We start from the raw sequence: 18770 nt of genomic DNA, 5'->3' as shown, positions 1-18770 counted from the left end.
CATCTGGATGCTTTTCGGTTCCTCAAAGAGCCATGCATGGCTTGATAGACTTGCTTCTTACACTCATGATGGGAACAGGGGCTCTTAGTGGGAACAATCAAGAAAACAAGCCTCCTGCCAACAAAGATTGAACTGATAAAAGCTCTTATTAATGATCCTGCAATGTGAATAATATTGTTACATAATAGATCCTCAAGTAATCATTTGAACAGTAGATGATTGTTTAGCATCTATAATGGTGCCAGACAGTGGTTATAGTTACTACAGTCACACATTGTCTTGTTTTTCACTAAAAATAGCTAAACATCAACTCTTTTACCCCATTGTTTTTTTTTTCAAAGGAATAGGTCAACCAAAAATGTTGAAGATTGCTGGTAATCAAACAGTGGTTGGTCCCCATTGACCATAATATTTCTTCCCCTACTTTGGAAGTCAATGATTGTTTTGATTATGAGATTATGCAGAAGTTCTGGGGGGAGCTATGTAAATAAAGTCATCAATGGGTTCACTGTGAAGTAATTTTCTGTCTGGTAAAACGGTTGTGTAATTCAGCAAGATCTCTGGCTCTGCTCATTCAGCATTGTTCCCATATTAAAATCATTCTCAGATCTCACAGAGGCAATGGCACTTCTGTGGGAAAGTGTAAGTTAATATGAGTCGCTCACTGTGTGGATGGAGGGAGGAAGATGAGGTGGCAGGAGCATCACATTTCATCCTTTGGAGAAAAAAAAAAAAACTTTAATCCCTGTGCAGACGATTCGGTATTCAGGAACACTAAGCTTTGAGTTATGGCAGAAATATTCAAGCCAGGTGTATATAATGGAGGCAAATCAGAGACAGATGGATTTGAGGAGGTGGAATATGAGTGAGTGAGTGAGTGTGTGTGTGTGTGTTTTACAGGGGCCTCATGCACCTGGGGGCACCAATAACAGTCCTGACTTGGTGCCCTTGATGGGATAAGAATTATGTCTACAATATCCTAACTAGGTTGCTGCAGCGAGCAGTTGTCTGTCATAAAATGTGTGATGCGACACTAAAAAATCATGGCATGCTAATAAGCAGGTAGTTGGTCCCTATACTAAAGTGTTACCCATACTAAATTAAAGGATTTTATCATATAATATATGATTATAAATGCATTCACATTTGATCAGTTTAAAAGGCACCTATTATGCCCCTTTTTACAAAATGTATTAATAGTCTTGGGTGTCTCTGAATTTTGAGCCCAATATACCCAAAATATAATTTATTATAACAGCTGGAAAATGTCATTTTTTTGTGTGTGTGTGTGGGGGGGGGGGGGGGGGGGTCTAAAAAAGAGCTGTTTTGGAGTGTATCGCTTATTCGCTTTAAATGCAAATGAGCAGCATATAAAACACCATTTAAAAGTGGATTTTGCATAATAGGTGCCCTTGAGCATCGATAATTTTGTTCTTGTTCCACAAGTAGTGTCACTTGTAGCGGTGATGGCTTTTAACATGACAGATACATTTTATTACTTGTTGCTTGCATTACAGCTGGTTAGGACGTACTGTACTGGATTGTACTGAATAAGGGGACACTAAGCACAGTTTTGTCTTAAAAATGCAAGATGCAGGGCACAGGAACGAGAAAATGTGCGAGAAACTCGTAAAGACGCGAACACGATGTTCAATCACGTCTATCTAGCTCTTTTTTTAGATATAAAAACAATAGAAAAGCACAGGAGCTAAATGGAAAGACACATTCTGTGTGTACTAAGTCTGGTGAAATAGTTTAAACTATCCCGACTTGATATTTCGTAGTACTGCATGTAGCAGCCTTGATATTTTAACTTTTTGAATGTTCTAAAGTTTTGTACAAGTGACCTGTAGAATGTGAAATTTTATTGGATGGATCAAATTTTGACTTATGTGGATGGATTATTTTTTTTACACAGTATTATACACAAGCATTTTTCCATCAATGATCATGCTAAATAATTATGTTACATTTTTTTAAAGTTGCATAAAAAAATCCACTTAAAACATCATGACATAAATTCTCAATACACGTATATGACAATTTTATCATAGTCCGGTCACTTGTGAATATGAAGGTTTACTGTTCTCAGACTGTTCTCGGACTATAAGTTATGCCTACATTATGTTGTTAAGAAGTGAAAGTTCTGTAAATAGGAAGATGACTATGCGTGTAAGGGATCAGGATGTGACTATAGATATGGGTGATGATGTCAGAGGCTGGGGGTGTAGAGAAGTGTCTGATAAGATCCTGCTCCTAAGAATCGGCTCTATAATTGATATCTCAACCTCTGCTTCCTTTTCTTGAGGGCTGCTCTGGCTATACACTGCAGTCAGGAGACCATTCAGTGTTGTGATTGTCTCAACGGTTGACAAAAGCAGCTGGTCACTACTGCACATTATCTTTTTTGGTCCACCTCATTGGCAGTTTGGTAAGTGTGTATCATACCAGGCTTCTTAACAAGCCTAAGCAGCGAGACATCCATGCTCCAGCAGCTTCACAAGGCTTCTTGACACATTCAGCATCACTGGCTGACTTTAGTCGTGATCTACTGGAGCGACTCTGTGAGTGGATGTAGGAGTGCTGACTCACTATCGGTGGCTCTGGTGGGATGAGCTTCAGGATGCTGCGTCTTGATTGAGCATCTGCATGCCAGGGGTTGGTATCTGTAGGCATGTTAGTTTTACCCGGAGCCAGGCCCCTCTGTCAAAACACAGAATTAAATGAAGCACATGACCACAAGCCTCAGTTTATCCTCAGGATAGCATACCACAGACAGCGGGGGAGAAGAGACGGAATGAGAAAATGAGCACAGAGAGAGTGATACCATCTATAAATATATACAGATATGCCATTCATTTACTATGAAGGAGGTCATTTAATTGAGAGCTGACTCCTGGAAGTTTGTGATTTGAAATCTGCTATGAGCAACATAAGCACTCAATTCTGCATCCAAGTTTTATTTTAAATGCCAAGTGATTGGTTAATCAGCTGATGCAGGAAAATGGCATGACAGCGCTGATTGGGTGAAGGCAAACTGTAAAATATAAAAATAAATTAATTTTTTATATATATATATTTAAAAAATCATCTTATTTATAGATTCTTTTCTCCTTATTTGCGTTTAATTCATTTTAAATAAATGTGAATCACTTTTTATTATTTTTCTTATGCATCTGTTATGATCATTTAGCTATCCTTTTTATGTTAAGAATTAGCATAGTGTATAAACTGTGCTATATAAATTAATTTGCCTCGTCTATGATGTTCAAATAAGAATCTGAGAATGCATGGCTGAATGACTCTTTCTTGCATAACGTCTGCTTTGATGTCTACATGGGCTATTTTGAAAAGAAATTAATGTTTTTTCTGTCTGGTTACATGTAGCCTGTTGCAGTGCATTCTCCGGCCCAGCGATGTGATGATGATGATGAAGGGGACTTGAACAAGACCCTGGGAGTACAGCGCTTCCAGCAGATCCTCACCCCCCCCCAGCGCTTGCCCATTGAACAACACCGCATCTTTAATGAGGAGGACTTTGAGTGTGAGGGCTTTACTACTGATGCAGTTGGTTTATAGCCTTAAAAACATATTTCATATTACAAATTACTAAACTGAATGAGAATGCATATTATTTGGACTGTTTTGTTTATATTTATAGTGTTTTATGGTGTTTTTTCAACAACAACAAAAAATCTCAAAATTATATTAAAATTGAGAAAACAGCATTACTATTCCTCATTTCCTTCCAAATATGAATGCCTTTTAACATGGTCTGCACAATTTTTATCAGTAAATGCTCAATGAATCATAAATGGCTCAATGTATAGTTAGTGAGGCTACGAAGCCCTTATGGGGAAATTAAATTATATTTCAGTGCATTTGCATTTTTCTGCAAAATAATTTTGTTCTCCTGAGAAACTTTGTGTTTGTTTGCAATACAGAGCACTGAAATACAAAGTTCTGGCATGAAAGACTAGATTGCGAAGTCCGATAGATACAACTCAGTATGATATAATATCATATGATATCATCATCACATGTCACAGCTGATTGGTTCTCTCCAGCATCGGTAGCCAGTGAGCTCACTGCTCAACATTCAAATACTAAGCTAATGTTTGTGGTAGCAGTTTGCATCACACTTCAGAAACCCTCCACCTTCCCCAGGTCCCCCTGTATAGATCTACTATAGGGTGATCATGTATGCTGTGGGGGTTATTAATGTATGTTATATGTGCGGCAGCAGTATTTCTTACATGCTCACAGCAGCATTTTGTTGGTATATTTGCAGTAGCAATTCTTGGTGCTTGCTCTGCCTCAGCAGTAGCAGCGTAGCAGATCTATTCCACCAAGACACATTAACATTGTCATGCACATTCCCATGCAAATCACTCCAAGAGTTGTCATTACAGCTATTCCATATTTACATTCCTCCCACCTCATAATATTTCTATCTGAAATGTTTTGTTAGAGAATGCAGAGTTTCTCCGGTGAACTTCACAAACACATTGAAATATGTGTTATAATATGATTTCGTCCTATCTTTTTTTTTTTTACCATGGCTATTTCCCTTAAGGGGCTCTGTAGTGATGCTCTTCTAAGTCTTTGATGTTTTTGGCATTTGTAGATCACCGTCACAGCTCTCTACACATTCACCACCCTCTGTCCAAACACCTCCCAGAGGGCCGGAGGAAAAAGCCCGGAAGAAAGCGGAAGGACTCAGGAAGGAGGAGGAGCTCATCTATGGGATCAGCTCCCCCGATAGATGAGGATGAAGAGGATGAAGAGGTGGATGAAGATTCCTGTAGTCAGCAGGATAAAGAGGGCAATGTCACCACCACACCTACACCGGAAACGGACACAGAGGTGGATGCACAGGTAGTAGAGTCACACACACACACACACACACAAACACTACTTGTTATGATCTTACTAACTCCTCTCTTGCTGGTACCACAGTTTTTTGTATCAGAAGACGATCCCAACTCCACTGTAAATAAGAACGGTAAAGCCTCACCACAACGAAAGCTGCCAATCATACCCCATTCAATGCTTCACACCAGTATCAGCATCCCAGAAAATGTTACAACATCTGCGTAAGTGTATATGCGCACACACACATACACACACATAAGTACAAACGCATAGAAAGATTAAAATACATGTATGTGTTCAAACTCACTATGTTCTGTTGCCACCTCAGGGGCAGAAACTGGATTCGTAATCTGCCCAATGGCAGACGAGTTTCTGCACCATGTTTGTTTCCAAGTTTGAGTTCTGGCCGCAGTTACGATCTGCAGGAGCGCCGCCGGACGGGCAACATGACAGGCACATCACTACAACACTACCAATACATGCCTACTGACGAGAGCGAGGCACAGACACTCACCACCGTTGACCTGGATGGCATTAAAAGTGAGTATGTGTGTTTGTGTAAAATTTGACAGAAAGGCTTGTTTAATGTTTTTGACAAGGTTGCATTAATTTGATACAATATAAACAGTAATATTGTAAAATACTATTACAGTGTCAAATAACTTTAATTTATTTGTAATTTATTAGTGTGGTGACAAAGCAGAATTTTCAGGAGCCATTACTTCAGTCTTCAATATCACATGATCCTTCAGAAATCATTTTAATATGCTGAGACATTCTTTTCAGTATTTTTTTTTTTTTTACAAATAGCGATGAAAGACATCTAAAAGAAATAGAATCTATAAGTATTTTTTGAAACAATGATGATGATCATTATAGTAAAATAAAAATTTAACATACATTCTACAAAATATATATACATAATCAATGATATATATATATAATATACATACAATCAATTAAACAGTGCTATCTAATATTTAGGTATAATATAAATCATTTAAATCAGTTGATAGCTTTTTAATAATTTTTTTTTGTTTTAAAATTATGAATTTTGTTTAAAATGTTTAACAGAGCAAATTCAGGATTTTCCAAGTACCCATAAAACCCATAAGTACCTCCTATGGTATAGTGTAGCTGTATATTAGTTATTAGTGAGTACTGAGCTCACTAATAACTAGATCATCAATAATGTGTTTTTTTTCAGAGGGAAAATACAGGACAAACATAATTTCTCAGAAGGAGAGAAATAAATAAACACATAAATGAAAATACATATATATCATATATATCATATGTATTGTATCAATCCATTCCAATAACATGTTTTCAGTACTGGAAATGTTTTTTTGTTTTCCTGCTATCTTTTTTCTAAGGTTATAAAGCAATCCTTTATTTACCCTTGCGTTCTCATTCTTTTGAGAAGAAATCATGTTTTCAGTCTGTACATCTATCCATCTATGGCTGTGGTTCAGGAATGTGGACATTCTCAAAGGGTGCAGAGCTGCCCACTACAACTGTGCCTTTGACGTCTCTTTTGTATGCCTGTGTGTTTGTGTGTGTGCTGTAAATACAGATAATTTTGACCGAACAATAGATCACTTTGAGACAAACAGAGTCCTGGTCTAGTAAGCCCCCAGTTGTGTGTTTCTGTGTTTGGATGCTGAGTGTTGTGTGTGATGTAGCCAGTGTCGTCAGGGTCGGATAAGCACCTGAGTTACTGATACTCACAGACCCTCTGGTGTGTTACAATGGATTCAGTGTTGTTCTGACTTGTTTGTTGTTTTTTAACTCTCGGTTTAGTATTTCAGCATCGTCTTGCTGTCTTTCTTGCAGGTCACAGGTTTGAGGATGTCCCTGGTGTGCGGCGGCACCTGGTTAAGAAAAGCGCTAAAGGTCAGGTGGTTCACATCGGCAAGGATCACAAAGAGCCCAGCAGTCGTATCCGCACCAAATTGGATCGAACCCCACATGAGGTGAGACGCCAGCTAACTAGATTATCTTTCCCCTGTCCACTTGGAGCTATTTTCTAGCCCTGGGTGTTTTGTGTAGCTAATAAAACATACATATCATATCTCCAGCATCACCTTAGTATCACAATTGTCAAATATGATTATTAAAATCTTAAAATATTTTTCCCCAAATGCACAAACAAAAAGAACGAATTCAGGAAATCAACCTACTAAAGTTTTAGTATCAAGCAAATTGCATAATTTAGCTTTAATGTCTTCTTATACTTGAGACAATGGAGTAAAAGATTTAGATTTAGTTTGCATGCTGTATAAAGCTGGGGTATCTCTGCCATCGGCTCACTGAGCCTGCTGTTGTTTGTTAGAGGAGATCATGGCCCTGTTTCATGGACTACAGGGTTCGTCGTGCCCGACAGCTGAAGGTAGGGTGCCACAGAGCTGGTATGATTGCTTTGTGAAACAGCTAAAGCTTGCGTGTGGTTTTTACTCACCACTTGTTTGCTAACAGATCTGTGCCACTGGTTTTGTGGAGGGCCGTGGATGGTCACAGTATCAGAACCATGTATAACTAAACTGGTAGAACTGCACTTGTGTAGAGCTGTTCAGTCAGTATTGAAAGCCACTCTTTGATTTATGAGATCTGTTAACATTAATAACATAACATTAATTACTTAAAGAGACTTTAACATTTAAGGTAAATGATAAGAGTTTATTTATTTGTTGAATCAAGTGGCAATTATAGGTTTCTTAAAAATTAATGAACACTTTTAGAATTTAAGGGCACACTGAATTGACCAAAAGTGAGAGTTAAAGACATTCTAATGTTACAAAAGATTTCTATTTAAAATAAATTCAGTTCTTTTAAACTTTCTATTCATCAAAGATCCAGAAAATCTTAAGCAGCACAACTGTTTTTAACTGATGTCCTTAAACTTTTTGAATGGCAGTGTAACTTATATATATTATGGCATATATCTCTTTTCTAAAAACCAATTAGAAATTTCTCAGAGAACTTTAAATGCTTAACATTAGTTTTAAGATAACTGAAGAGCTCTACTGACATCACCTTAAAACACAATAAATTAGATTTTATTCCAACAGCTGAAATCTGCAGATATTCTTGGATGGCTTGCCTGAAAAGATTGCTCAAGACTGCTCTTGACTGAAAGAAAAAAACAAATAACAAAAACAACAGATATAATCCACAATGAAATGTAGACTAATTTTAATATTGTCTGCTTCTCAAATGATGTGTTTAGCATTGCCTGCAATGATTCATTAACTCTTTTTTTTCTTCATTTATTTTGCATTTTATATTTTAAAGAAAGAGTGTTTACTGAACTTTATCTGACTCAATGAACTCATCATTTCTTTAAGCATAAACGGAAGAAGAAAGGTCACAGAAATAATAAATGTATGTGTTCTCGCAGGTGTTTGTTGAGCTGAATGAGTTACTGATGGATAAGAACCAGGAGATGCACTGGAAGGAAACAGCTCGTTGGATAAAGTTTGAGGAGGATGTGGAGGAGGAGACCGAGCGCTGGGGCAAACCTCATGTAGCTTCACTCTCATTCCGCAGCCTGCTGGAGCTCCGCAAGACCATTTCACACGGTGAGAGAGGAATACAAACTCTAACTTGAGTGTAACTGACTCTGATTTCTTACTCATTTAAAATGCTTTTTGCTGTGTCTGATGTATTGGTGGTGTAATTTTACAGGTGCAGTGTTGTTGGATCTGGACCAGAAGACGCTGCCTGGTATTGCTCATCAGGTGGTGGAGCAGATGATAATCTCAGATCAAATCAGAGCACAGGACAGAGCCAATGTGCTCCGAGCCCTGCTCCTCAAACACATGTTAGTTTCACCTCTGCACATCTCAAAAAAGATCAATAAAGTTACTTGCCTATTAAAAAAACTCCTTACTCATTTGAATCATGCATCTGAACTTCATGCTTTGTTGTCCTTCTGTTTGTCAGTCATCCGAGTGACGGCAAGGAGCACAGCTTATTTAAACGGAACATCTCAGCAACCAGCCTTGGCTCTCTCATATCTCATTACCATAGCAGTAACCATATCGCCACCCCGGAGCCCCCCGCCACAGACCCGCTCATCGGAGGACTACGTAACTTTGAGTCACGCATTAGTGTAGACTCAGATAGGATTGAGGTGCATTAAAGTCTGTGTGTGTTTTTAAGAGGCAAAGAATGGTAAAACAGACTATTAGAACTTTCCCTCTCTGTTTCCATAGAAAGACACAGCCCAGTTTTTTGGTTTGCACAAGACCAAATCTAAACATGAGCTGAAGCTGCTTGAGAAGATTCCGGAGGATGCAGAAGCAACCGTTGTCCTCGTGGGTTAGTTAACTATCCATATTTAACAGTCAGCACATGATGCATTACATCTGTTGAAGCCATGATGCAGATGATCACGATTTTCACAGGTAGTGTGGATTTCCTGGACCAGCCCACCATGGCCTTTGTGAGACTGCAGGAAGCGGTTCTGTTAGAGTCCGTTCTTGAAGTGCCGATTCCAGTGCGCTTCCTGTTCGTGTTGCTCGGACCTCCCAATGCCAACATTGACTACCACCAAATCGGCCGCTCCATATCAACACTTATGTCTGATAAAGTAGGTCTCATTGAAAAAGAGGTAGTGCATAAAAAATATATATTCTGTCATGTTTTGGTATATAGACTACCGTACAAAAATTTGGAATGAGTCAAATTTAAAGGGGGGGTGAAATGCTCGTTTTCACTCAATATCCTGTTAATCTTGAGTACCTATAGAGTAGTACTGCATCCTTCATAACTCCAAAAAGTCTTTATTTTTATTATATTTATAAGAGAAAGATAGTCTGTACCGATTTTTCCCGGAAAAACACGAGCGCCTAGAGGCGTGACATGTGGGCGGAGCTAAAGAATCACGAGCGCCAGTAGGCTTTTGAGTTGAGAGCATGTGGAAGCTGTGACACAGATCCAGAGGCTGAAATTTAACAAGAGCAGCATCAGCAAAGGCGGTATGCTATGTGGTATGTACTGAAACTGTATATACTTGCTTAGCGGTTTTGGAAAATGACTAAGTTCCACTTTATGTCGTCTTTTTTTTTTTTTTTTAAGCTGTACATGTGGAAAGTGCAGTTTGATGACAACATCGCATGTTGTTTACTTGATGTGCTTACGCGCTGATAGCTAAGTTAACAACACAGAGATATTTGAAGCAGTTTTACTCACCGCATGTGGTTCCAACACACGATCGTGACCCTTTTTAGTTGGGACTGCATTATCCTTAAGAAATAAACGATGTGCAATCTGAAATGCAGGGAACAAACAAAAACACTTGCACAACTCCATTGATGCTCTGTAAAAATAAACTCGCTCTGATCAGGCTGTGCTCAGCCTCTCTCTGCTCTGCTATACGGGAGCGCGCGCTCTTCCGGCAGAAGTGCCTTAGGACCCATATAAGGAAATTCCACTCTATCTAACGTCACACAGAGCCATAACAAAATTTTTTTTTTTGGAACAAAAATACTCCTTCAAACGTACAACTTAATTTTTTAAACTTTGTCCATGTTTAGCATGGGAATCCAACTCTTTAACAGTGTAAAAAAACTCAGTATGCATGAAATAGCATTTCACCCCCCCTTTAAGTTTTTTGAGAATTTTGTTTTTTAATAAAGAATATCTCTTGGATCTCTCTTAGTCTTTGAACTTTAGGGATCTTTATTTTCACAAACAGCTTGTAACACTCCAAAGAGGAAGGAAAGCTTGAAATCTCATCATATGAACTCTTTAAAATAGATAAACAGTTATTAGAAATTGTAATATTACAGTATGTGACCCAGGACAAACTGTTCATAAGTGTCCATTTTATCAGGATTGGACAATATTTGGCCGAGGTACAGCGATTTGAAATTTTGGAATCCAATGTCCAAATGAAGTCCTTAGCAATATATATTACTAATCAAAAAAAAAAAAGTTTTCATATACTACAGGAGGTTTACAGAATATCTTCATGGAACATGATCTTTACTTAATATACTAAAGATTTTTTTTTGGCATAAACAAAAAATCAATAATTTTGACCCATACAATGTATTGTTGGCTATTGCTACAAATATACCAGTTCTACATACTTATGACTGGTTTTGTACTCCGGGGTCAAATACTTGTTGCTGTTTATTCTTTATTTCTGATCAAATAAATGCAGTCTTGGTGAACATAAGGAAAGAAATCTAACCAACCCCAAACTTTTGAACGGTAGTGAATACATATCTAAAAATCGTTGAAATTATAATTTTACTGCAAGACTTTGAAAACCTATCTTGATGCATTTGTTTTGCCGCATTGCCAGAAGTATAAACAGCATTTCAAACCTCTCTTCCAGCACTTCCATGAAGCGGCGTATTTGGCAGATGAGCGGCAGGACCTGCTGACAGCCATCAACAGCTTCCTGGACTGCAGTATTGTGCTTCCTCCATCTGAGGTTGGAGGAGATGAGCTGCTGCATTCTATCGCTCGCTTCCAAAAAGAGATGCTGCACAAGAGACATGAACAAGAGGTCAAACTACAGGCCAAGGAACCCAAGAGCCCCGAGGACACCGGTACAAGGCTCTCGCTCATATACAGAAGCAGTTAACTGTTTATCCAAAATAATTATATTGAATTAATTTTTTAATTCGTTCTTAATTTTCTCAGCCCTTCAACCTCCTGTGAAACCTGAAGATGATCCTCTTCGGAGGACGGGTCGGCTGTTTGGTGGGGTTATCCGAGATGCACGACGCCGCTACCCCAAATACATCAGTGATTTTAAAGATGCCCTAAGTCCTCAATGCATGGCCACAGTCATATTCATTTACTTTGCTGCCCTTTCTCCTGCCATCACCTTTGGAGGACTATTAGGTTAGTCAGAGCTCTACTTTTGACTATATAAGCCACTGTTATAATGATGCATCTATAACAAGGAACTTTTGCCTAATGAAATCCTTTCTCTCCTCCCCAGGTGAAAAGACCGATGGTTTGATAGGTGTGTCAGAGCTGATTATTTCCACTGCCGTGCAGGGAATGTTGTTCTGTCTGCTTGGGGCTCAACCTCTGCTGGTGGTGGGCTTCTCTGGACCCCTTCTAGTGTTTGAAGAGTCCTTCTATTCAGTTAGTATTTCTGATAAATGGATACAAATACTACAATTGTGCCTGCAAATAGTGTAGTTGTTTTAATTTACAAAATGCATGCAAATGATTTTTTAGGAATAAAGCACATTCTATTTTGAGCATAATTTGAATATAAAGGCGTCTTTGGACTGAAAATCACAGTATATAGTAAATTCAAATACCTTTCTGTGCTACTTCAATGCATTTAGAACCTGGGTTAGTGAAGAAGACTGAACTTTTGCTTGCAAAAGTGGCACAACTGTTTCGTGAATTTGCAACACAACTCAAATGTGAAAAATTTCACTGGAATATTATAGCAGGAAAACTGAATATGAATCAATGTGTTTGCAGTTCTGTAGGTCCAATGAAATCGAGTTTCTGACAGGACGTCTGTGGATTGGAATCTGGTTGATCATCATTGTAGTTCTCACGGTGGCCTTTGAAGGGAGCTTCCTGGTGCGATTTGTGTCCCGCTTCACCCAAGAGATCTTCTCCATCCTTATCTCACTCATCTTCATCTACGAGACCTTCTTCAAGCTGGGCAAAGTATTGAGATGTTTTTGGTTGTTTATTCTTAGAATTGTTATATTTATGTTAATCAAAAGCTCATCTTTGCTGAATAAAAGTATTCATTAATTAAATAGAAAAAGCTTAAACACCCCACATTTTAATTAGTGGTGTATGTTTATGAAGATTTAAATGTGATTAGCATATATCCAGACAGTCTTTGTATGCTGTGCAGATCTTCATGGATCATCCTCTCAGAAGCTGCAGTGGGCGAGAAGAAAATGACACTGCTTTATCAACACCCACAAGTGACGGCAGGTCTCCAGATGCCTCTCAAACCCTAAACCAGCCAAACACAGCTCTCCTCTCCCTGGTGCTCACGGGCGGCACCTTCTTCATTGCCTTCTATCTGCGTAAATTCAAGAACAGTGCTTTTTTCCCTGGCACGGTAAGCCATTGTCCCAGCTTACACAATGATGTATAGATAAACATATAGGACAAGTTTTTAATGACAGGGTCAAATATCTTTGGGTGATAAAGTGGCATTGACCATAGTGATATTGTCTTTTGCTTCAGCTCCGAAGGGCTATTGGAGATTTTGGAGTTCCTATTGCAATCTCCACCATGGTTCTGTTGGACTATGGCATTAAGGACACTTACACACAGGTGAGACATGAAGAAGTTTATATCATTTGATTCATGTATAATCTATCATTTATGAACTGGTTTACTCTTAGCATTTTCCACTCAAACACCCTAATTTACTGGTGCATAGAATGATGATTTCACAATTACTTAAGTCAAACTGTTTATTAGACGTGTGACATTTTTTAAGTGCTTTAGAGGAAATTATTAGAACTGAAAATGGGAGGAAAATGCATAAAACAGTTCAATAATTAAAAAAAATAATAATTAATTAAAAGGATAGTTCACAAAATGAAAATTCTGTCATTTATTCACCCTCAAGCTTTTCCAAACCTGTTAGACTTTTTCTTCTGTTGAGCACAAGAGAAGATATTCTGAAGAATGCTGCTAACCAAACAAGTGATTGTAGACATTGACTTTTATAGTATGGGGGAAAAAATACTATAAAAATGAAGACAGAATTTTCATTTTTGGTGAACTATCCCTTTAAGACCAAATATAAAATTATAATTATAAAAGTTGTTCTTTTTGTCTTTTTCTATGTTATTTCCTACATTTTCTCAATAAATTCACATTCCAAAATTGTGAAAAATTATTTCAATACATTTCAATGCTTTTATAAGGATTCACTTCATTTTTATAAAGTACCATCTCAGTACTTTTCTGTAAAAGGGTGGTCACATTTCCATTTCTGTAAACGTTTTGTAGATGGTATCCAGTCATTTCAAAAAGAATCCACATAACTGTGTATTTTGTGTGAGGGGGAAAGATTTCACGTTGAATTTGGTCATGCAGATTTACTTTGCTGACCAACATTAAGAAGCTTGGTTTGAAAGTGACTTCTTTGTGAGCTGTGCTTCAGTTGTCTGTGTTATTTGTCTAATGATTATGTGACTATACCTTAAGGGTTGTAAGTTGATCTATCTTCTTTCCTCCCCTTATAGAAACTAAGTGTGCCTGATGGCTTCTCTGTGACCAGCCCGGACAAGCGTGGTTGGTTAATACACCCACTGGGCTCTGATGGCCAGTTCCCCATTTGGATGATGGTTGCCAGCATTCTACCTGCCCTGCTCGTCTACATCCTCATTTTCATGGAGACTCAAATCACCACGTGAGTCACAGCCATTCACTAACTTACTCTGACCATGCCTATATAACCTCCATTATATTATTCCTGGATTTAGATTGATTCAGTTTTCCTTTACAGTCTTATTGTGAGCAAGAAGGACAGGATGCTGGTTAAGGGTTCAGGGTTTCACTTGGACCTGCTGATCATCGTGGTTATGGGAGGCATTTCAGCGCTCTTTGGGCTGCCGTGGTTGACTGGTGCTACGGTTCGTTCTGTAACTCATGCAAATAGCCTCACAGTGATGAGCAAAGCTGTTGCACCTGGGGACAAACCACGCATTCAGGAAGTGAAAGAGCAGAGAGTAACAGGATTTCTAGTGGCTCTTCTAGTAGGTGAGTGGCTTAATTTGATCGTCAACAGTAGGCCTATATCTGCACCACAGTGTTTAGCAGCCAATATAGACAATATTGGAAATATATAAAGTGATATTAGATTTTTATTTGTATGCACCTGTTTCTCCCATTACCTTGCCATTATCTAATGCTTGCATTTGAATACTTTGATAACAAAAAATAATACTTACTAACAATAATTTACCTTATAATACTTTATAGTAATAATAATCATTTAAATAATTGAACATGTTAAATTTTAACTTTAGAAAAAAAAAATTGTATTAAGTAAAATTTTTACCCTCGAAACGCAATTTGGATGGTATTGTTGCGAAAACCTGGCAACCCTATTTGTAATGTTTTATTTTTCATTCAAAATAGCATTCAAAATATTGGTTATTAGCTGTAACATAAAAATAATTATTGGCTCATTGTTCATTTTAGTATCATTGCATCCCTAAATAAATTCTAACATGTTACCCTCAGTGAAAGGCTTGTTGAGTTATTAGATATAATTGCTTTACATTTGTTGTTTTGAACAAACTCTCTTTTCCTCCAAAGGTCTGTCTATTGTGATTGGAGATGTTTTGCGGCAGGTTCCTATCGCTGTGTTGTTTGGTATATTCCTCTATATGGGAGTGATGTCTCTCAATGGGATCCAGCTAACTGAACGCATGATGCTGCTATTTATGCCACCGAAGTACCATCCTGATCACACTTATGTCCGCAAGGTTTGTCATCGAGAGCTCAGCCAAGCACAACACTCACCAGTCTTAAATCAATAATAAGATGACAGTATGTCTGGAACGCCATTCTCAAATGGTCTCTTCGGATTTAGCTGTGCTTTAACCCTTGACGTGTCTATTTCAGGTGCGTACTCTACGCATGCACCTGTTCACATGTTTGCAGCTGGTGTGTCTGGCTGTGCTGTGGGCTGTAATGTCGACCTCGGCCTCGTTAGCCTTCCCGTTTGTTCTGGTCCTCACTGTGCCATTCAGAAGGTTCCTGCTGTCCCGAATATTTACCCAGCGTGAGATACAATGTGTGAGTGTTTCTTTTCTTTTTGTTGATTGGCAAATTGATTTGTGGATGTACTGACATTGTTTATATTTTTTTTACATGTTTAGTTGTATCTTATGCAGTTGTGTACATTTATAGAGAGATTAAAGAATAAAATACAGTTGAGGTCAAAAGGTTACATATGAGTCCCTCAGTTGTCCTGTTTGAAAAGATGGATCTCAAAATCATACAGTCATTGTTGGAAAGGGTTCAAATACATAAATATACTGGAAAACCAGACAATTTGTGGCGTCTGAAGGGTTTTTCTGAAGAACAGCAGGCAGTTTAACAGTTCAGGACAATCAAGAACAACTCATGAACAACTATCACTAAACAACAACAACAACAAAACAGCTGTGGATCATTCAGTTAACAACACAGTGTTAAGAATTATGGGGATGTAAACTTTTGAAAGGAGTCATTTTTATAAATGAAATTATTTTTATTTTTTTATTATTATTATTATTTTTATATATAAACATATTTTATGTGAAAGAGGTCAGTACTAAATAAACAAAAACATGCATTTTGTATGAACCCTCTTATTTTGGTAAAATAATTAACATTTTGCAGACCTCAACAGTATATTTTTTATATTTCTACATATATATTTACATTTATATTTTGGCTATATTGTTTGTAAAATAATGGAAAAGGGTTTTGCAATGTACAGTAACACAGGACAAACCAAACATTAAATGTTAAATCCTATTTTGCTGTTTGACTTTAATGTTGTTGGTCTTGTCTTTGTGACAGCTTGATGCAGATGATGCAGAGCCGTCATTGGATGACAAAGAAGGCCAAGACGAATATACAGAGATGCAAATGCCAGTATGACCTCATTCCTCACCTGTCTCTACCTGGGCTGGCCTGACTCTCTTTTCAGTCAGAGATGTCCAGATGTACTGCCCTTTTTTTTTTTTTTCATTAATCAGTTTTAATCTCTATTTTGTTTTCCCCGTTTTGTTTTCGCTTAAATTATTTAAACATTATATTTATACATATGTAAAAATGTTAAGAAGTTGCTCGATGTCACTTTAAGCAACTAGTGTCAACTGTACAATGTTTTTTCTTTTTTCTGTTTATTTATCAGAGTTGAAATGTTATCTTACTGATGTGTGTGTTTTGGAGGGTTAAATGAATTTATGATATCCAGTCAGCTCAAAATGATACAGGAAGCACTTTAAGGTCAATTTGAAATGAAGCCTTTTCAATTCATTTTATTTCATTGCAATGTGACATACAATGTACTCCTAAAAATGAATAACTGTACAGATGAGATTCATGCAAATTATATATGATTGATATTTTTGTAGCTAAATTAAAATAATAGTAAAAGAATTAGTTATAATTAAACAGAGATGTATGCTGTATTCAACAACAACAACAACAACAACACACACACACACATATATATAATATTGCCTATAGCAACAAAAAACTGTTTGCAGTCACCAGTTTATCTGGAAGAAGGATATATATATATAACAATATGTTCTTTTGAAAATTGTTGCATAGCTCTTTGGAAACTATTTTTCTCACCAGAGCACCAAAGAGGCCTGTGTGTTTATATAACATGAACACTAAGAGAATAATATAAGTAGTATTAATTGTATATAATACGTAAATATACAGTCATTGGATTATAGTGCATTTGATTCACCTTGTTTGTCTGAGAGAAAAGTAATTTAAAAATTGTTTTATGGAGATCAAAAGGTGAAGTTTTACGCAATCTATTATGATAATGATGATTAAAATATCACAGAGCACATGAAATGGTTTGATCGTTTAATGCACTACCATTTATTTTTATTAACAAGCTTCATAGATGAATATTTGTCTTTTAAGGGAACAGAATCTATGAAATTTGTTAAAGCACAAAAAAAAAAAAAAAAATACCAAACAGGAGTAGATTTGGTATAATGCTGTAATCAATTTTCTTAAATGTGTCTCATGTACATTCCAATCAAAAAGATGATCTTGCAAACAAATTATTTTTATAAAGAAGGGACTACATTTAAGATGTTATTTAATCTGTTGTGTGTGCGCACTGTTAGAATGTGTATTTTCCCCCTGCAAAAAACTGTTTTCATTACGATCTCATATTGCAGTAGTGCCTTTTTTCAGATATTTTGTTGCTTCACAAAGTTGAAAAAAGTGACCTTAGCAGGTATGAAAGAAAAAGAGCTCTTCAACAATAGATTTTTGTGATTATTAACACATTACTGTAAAATATCAATTGTGACAATGGTCATTGTTTTAGCTTTGTAAATGTTTAGAGTACAGGCCCAAACCTAATAAAATAATAAAACTGATATAACTCTAGACATTTTGTTTTCATTTATTACAATCATAATCGTACACATACAAGTCAAATCAATAACAAAATTGTACCGGTGTATCTTACTGACATGCTGTAATGTTTTGTCATACTGACTTGTATTGTTAGAGGAGTATGGTGTTAGATGGCAATGCCACTACAATATTTTCAAATATTTATAATATTACAAATATATACAATATTTAAAGTTATTCTCCGTTTTTAAAAACTACCAGATATATCAGTCACCGGTGGATATATTTTACTTTCAGAGGAAATCCTTTTCACATATCCTCTAACTAGTGCACTAATTATGTTCTCTAATTATGTGAGCAGGGTAGCACTATGATGGCATATTTTACAAGGACAGGACAAACTGACAATAATAAACACCATGAGCTAGTTATGAAATGAACAGAGGTTATAATCCATATGCAGTGATCTACATTAATGAAGGCCCGGTCGCTGTGTTAATGCACATCTGCTGCCATCTCATGGCCATTCCTCATAACTCATGAACTTCCAAAACATTCATTATTGCACATATGCCTCATTTATGGCTGTAATCTTGTCAAATAATAAATATGTTCTTCTGGGGAAGTAAAAGAAAAAGACAAGTTAAAAGGATTGTTCATTCAAAAATAAAAATTATGTCAACATTAAATCACCCTCAAATTGTTCTAAGCCTGTATGAGTTTATTTCTCCTGTTGAGCACAAAAGAAGATATTTTGAGGAATGTTGATAACCAAACAGTAGCCCCTGACTTCCATTGATTTTTCCCATGCTGTA

The 18770-nt window shown here is 37.0% G+C and overlaps 1 protein-coding gene across 5 annotated transcripts in view; it reads left to right on the top strand.

Annotated features, from left to right (window-relative positions):
- The window catches only part of LOC127950707 (anion exchange protein 2), a 28806-nt gene extending 11130 nt beyond the window's left edge, over positions 1–17676 (top strand). For 2 of the 5 annotated variants that reach the window (XM_052547896.1, XM_052547895.1), the window contains exons 3-23: positions 3388–3544; positions 4628–4878; positions 4960–5096; positions 5204–5415; positions 6712–6851; positions 8276–8456; positions 8563–8698; positions 8821–9010; positions 9093–9198; positions 9285–9469; positions 11225–11441; positions 11536–11739; positions 11840–11988; positions 12340–12534; positions 12731–12943; positions 13072–13161; positions 14085–14251; positions 14348–14601; positions 15163–15332; positions 15472–15645; positions 16417–17676. In XM_052547896.1, coding sequence (XP_052403856.1) covers positions 3388–3544; positions 4628–4878; positions 4960–5096; positions 5204–5415; positions 6712–6851; positions 8276–8456; positions 8563–8698; positions 8821–9010; positions 9093–9198; positions 9285–9469; positions 11225–11441; positions 11536–11739; positions 11840–11988; positions 12340–12534; positions 12731–12943; positions 13072–13161; positions 14085–14251; positions 14348–14601; positions 15163–15332; positions 15472–15645; positions 16417–16497 — 3609 coding nt within the window. In that variant the 3' untranslated portion in view covers positions 16498–17676. Of the gene's footprint in view, positions 1–3387; positions 3545–4627; positions 5097–5203; positions 5416–6711; positions 6852–7210; positions 7268–8275; positions 8457–8562; positions 8699–8820; positions 9011–9092; positions 9199–9284; positions 9470–11224; positions 11442–11535; positions 11740–11839; positions 11989–12339; positions 12535–12730; positions 12944–13071; positions 13162–14084; positions 14252–14347; positions 14602–15162; positions 15333–15471; positions 15646–16416 lie in introns of all 5 variants that reach the window. The other 3 variants (XM_052547893.1, XM_052547891.1, XM_052547892.1) reach the window with 3 other exon arrangements.
- Positions 17677–18770: the final 1094 nt, after the last annotated feature.

The sequence above is a fragment of the Carassius gibelio genome, chromosome B2, assembly GCF_023724105.1.
Source record: "Carassius gibelio isolate Cgi1373 ecotype wild population from Czech Republic chromosome B2, carGib1.2-hapl.c, whole genome shotgun sequence".
Taxonomy (NCBI): domain Eukaryota; kingdom Metazoa; phylum Chordata; class Actinopteri; order Cypriniformes; family Cyprinidae; genus Carassius; species Carassius gibelio.
This window is presented reverse-complemented; position numbering and strand designations above follow the sequence as displayed.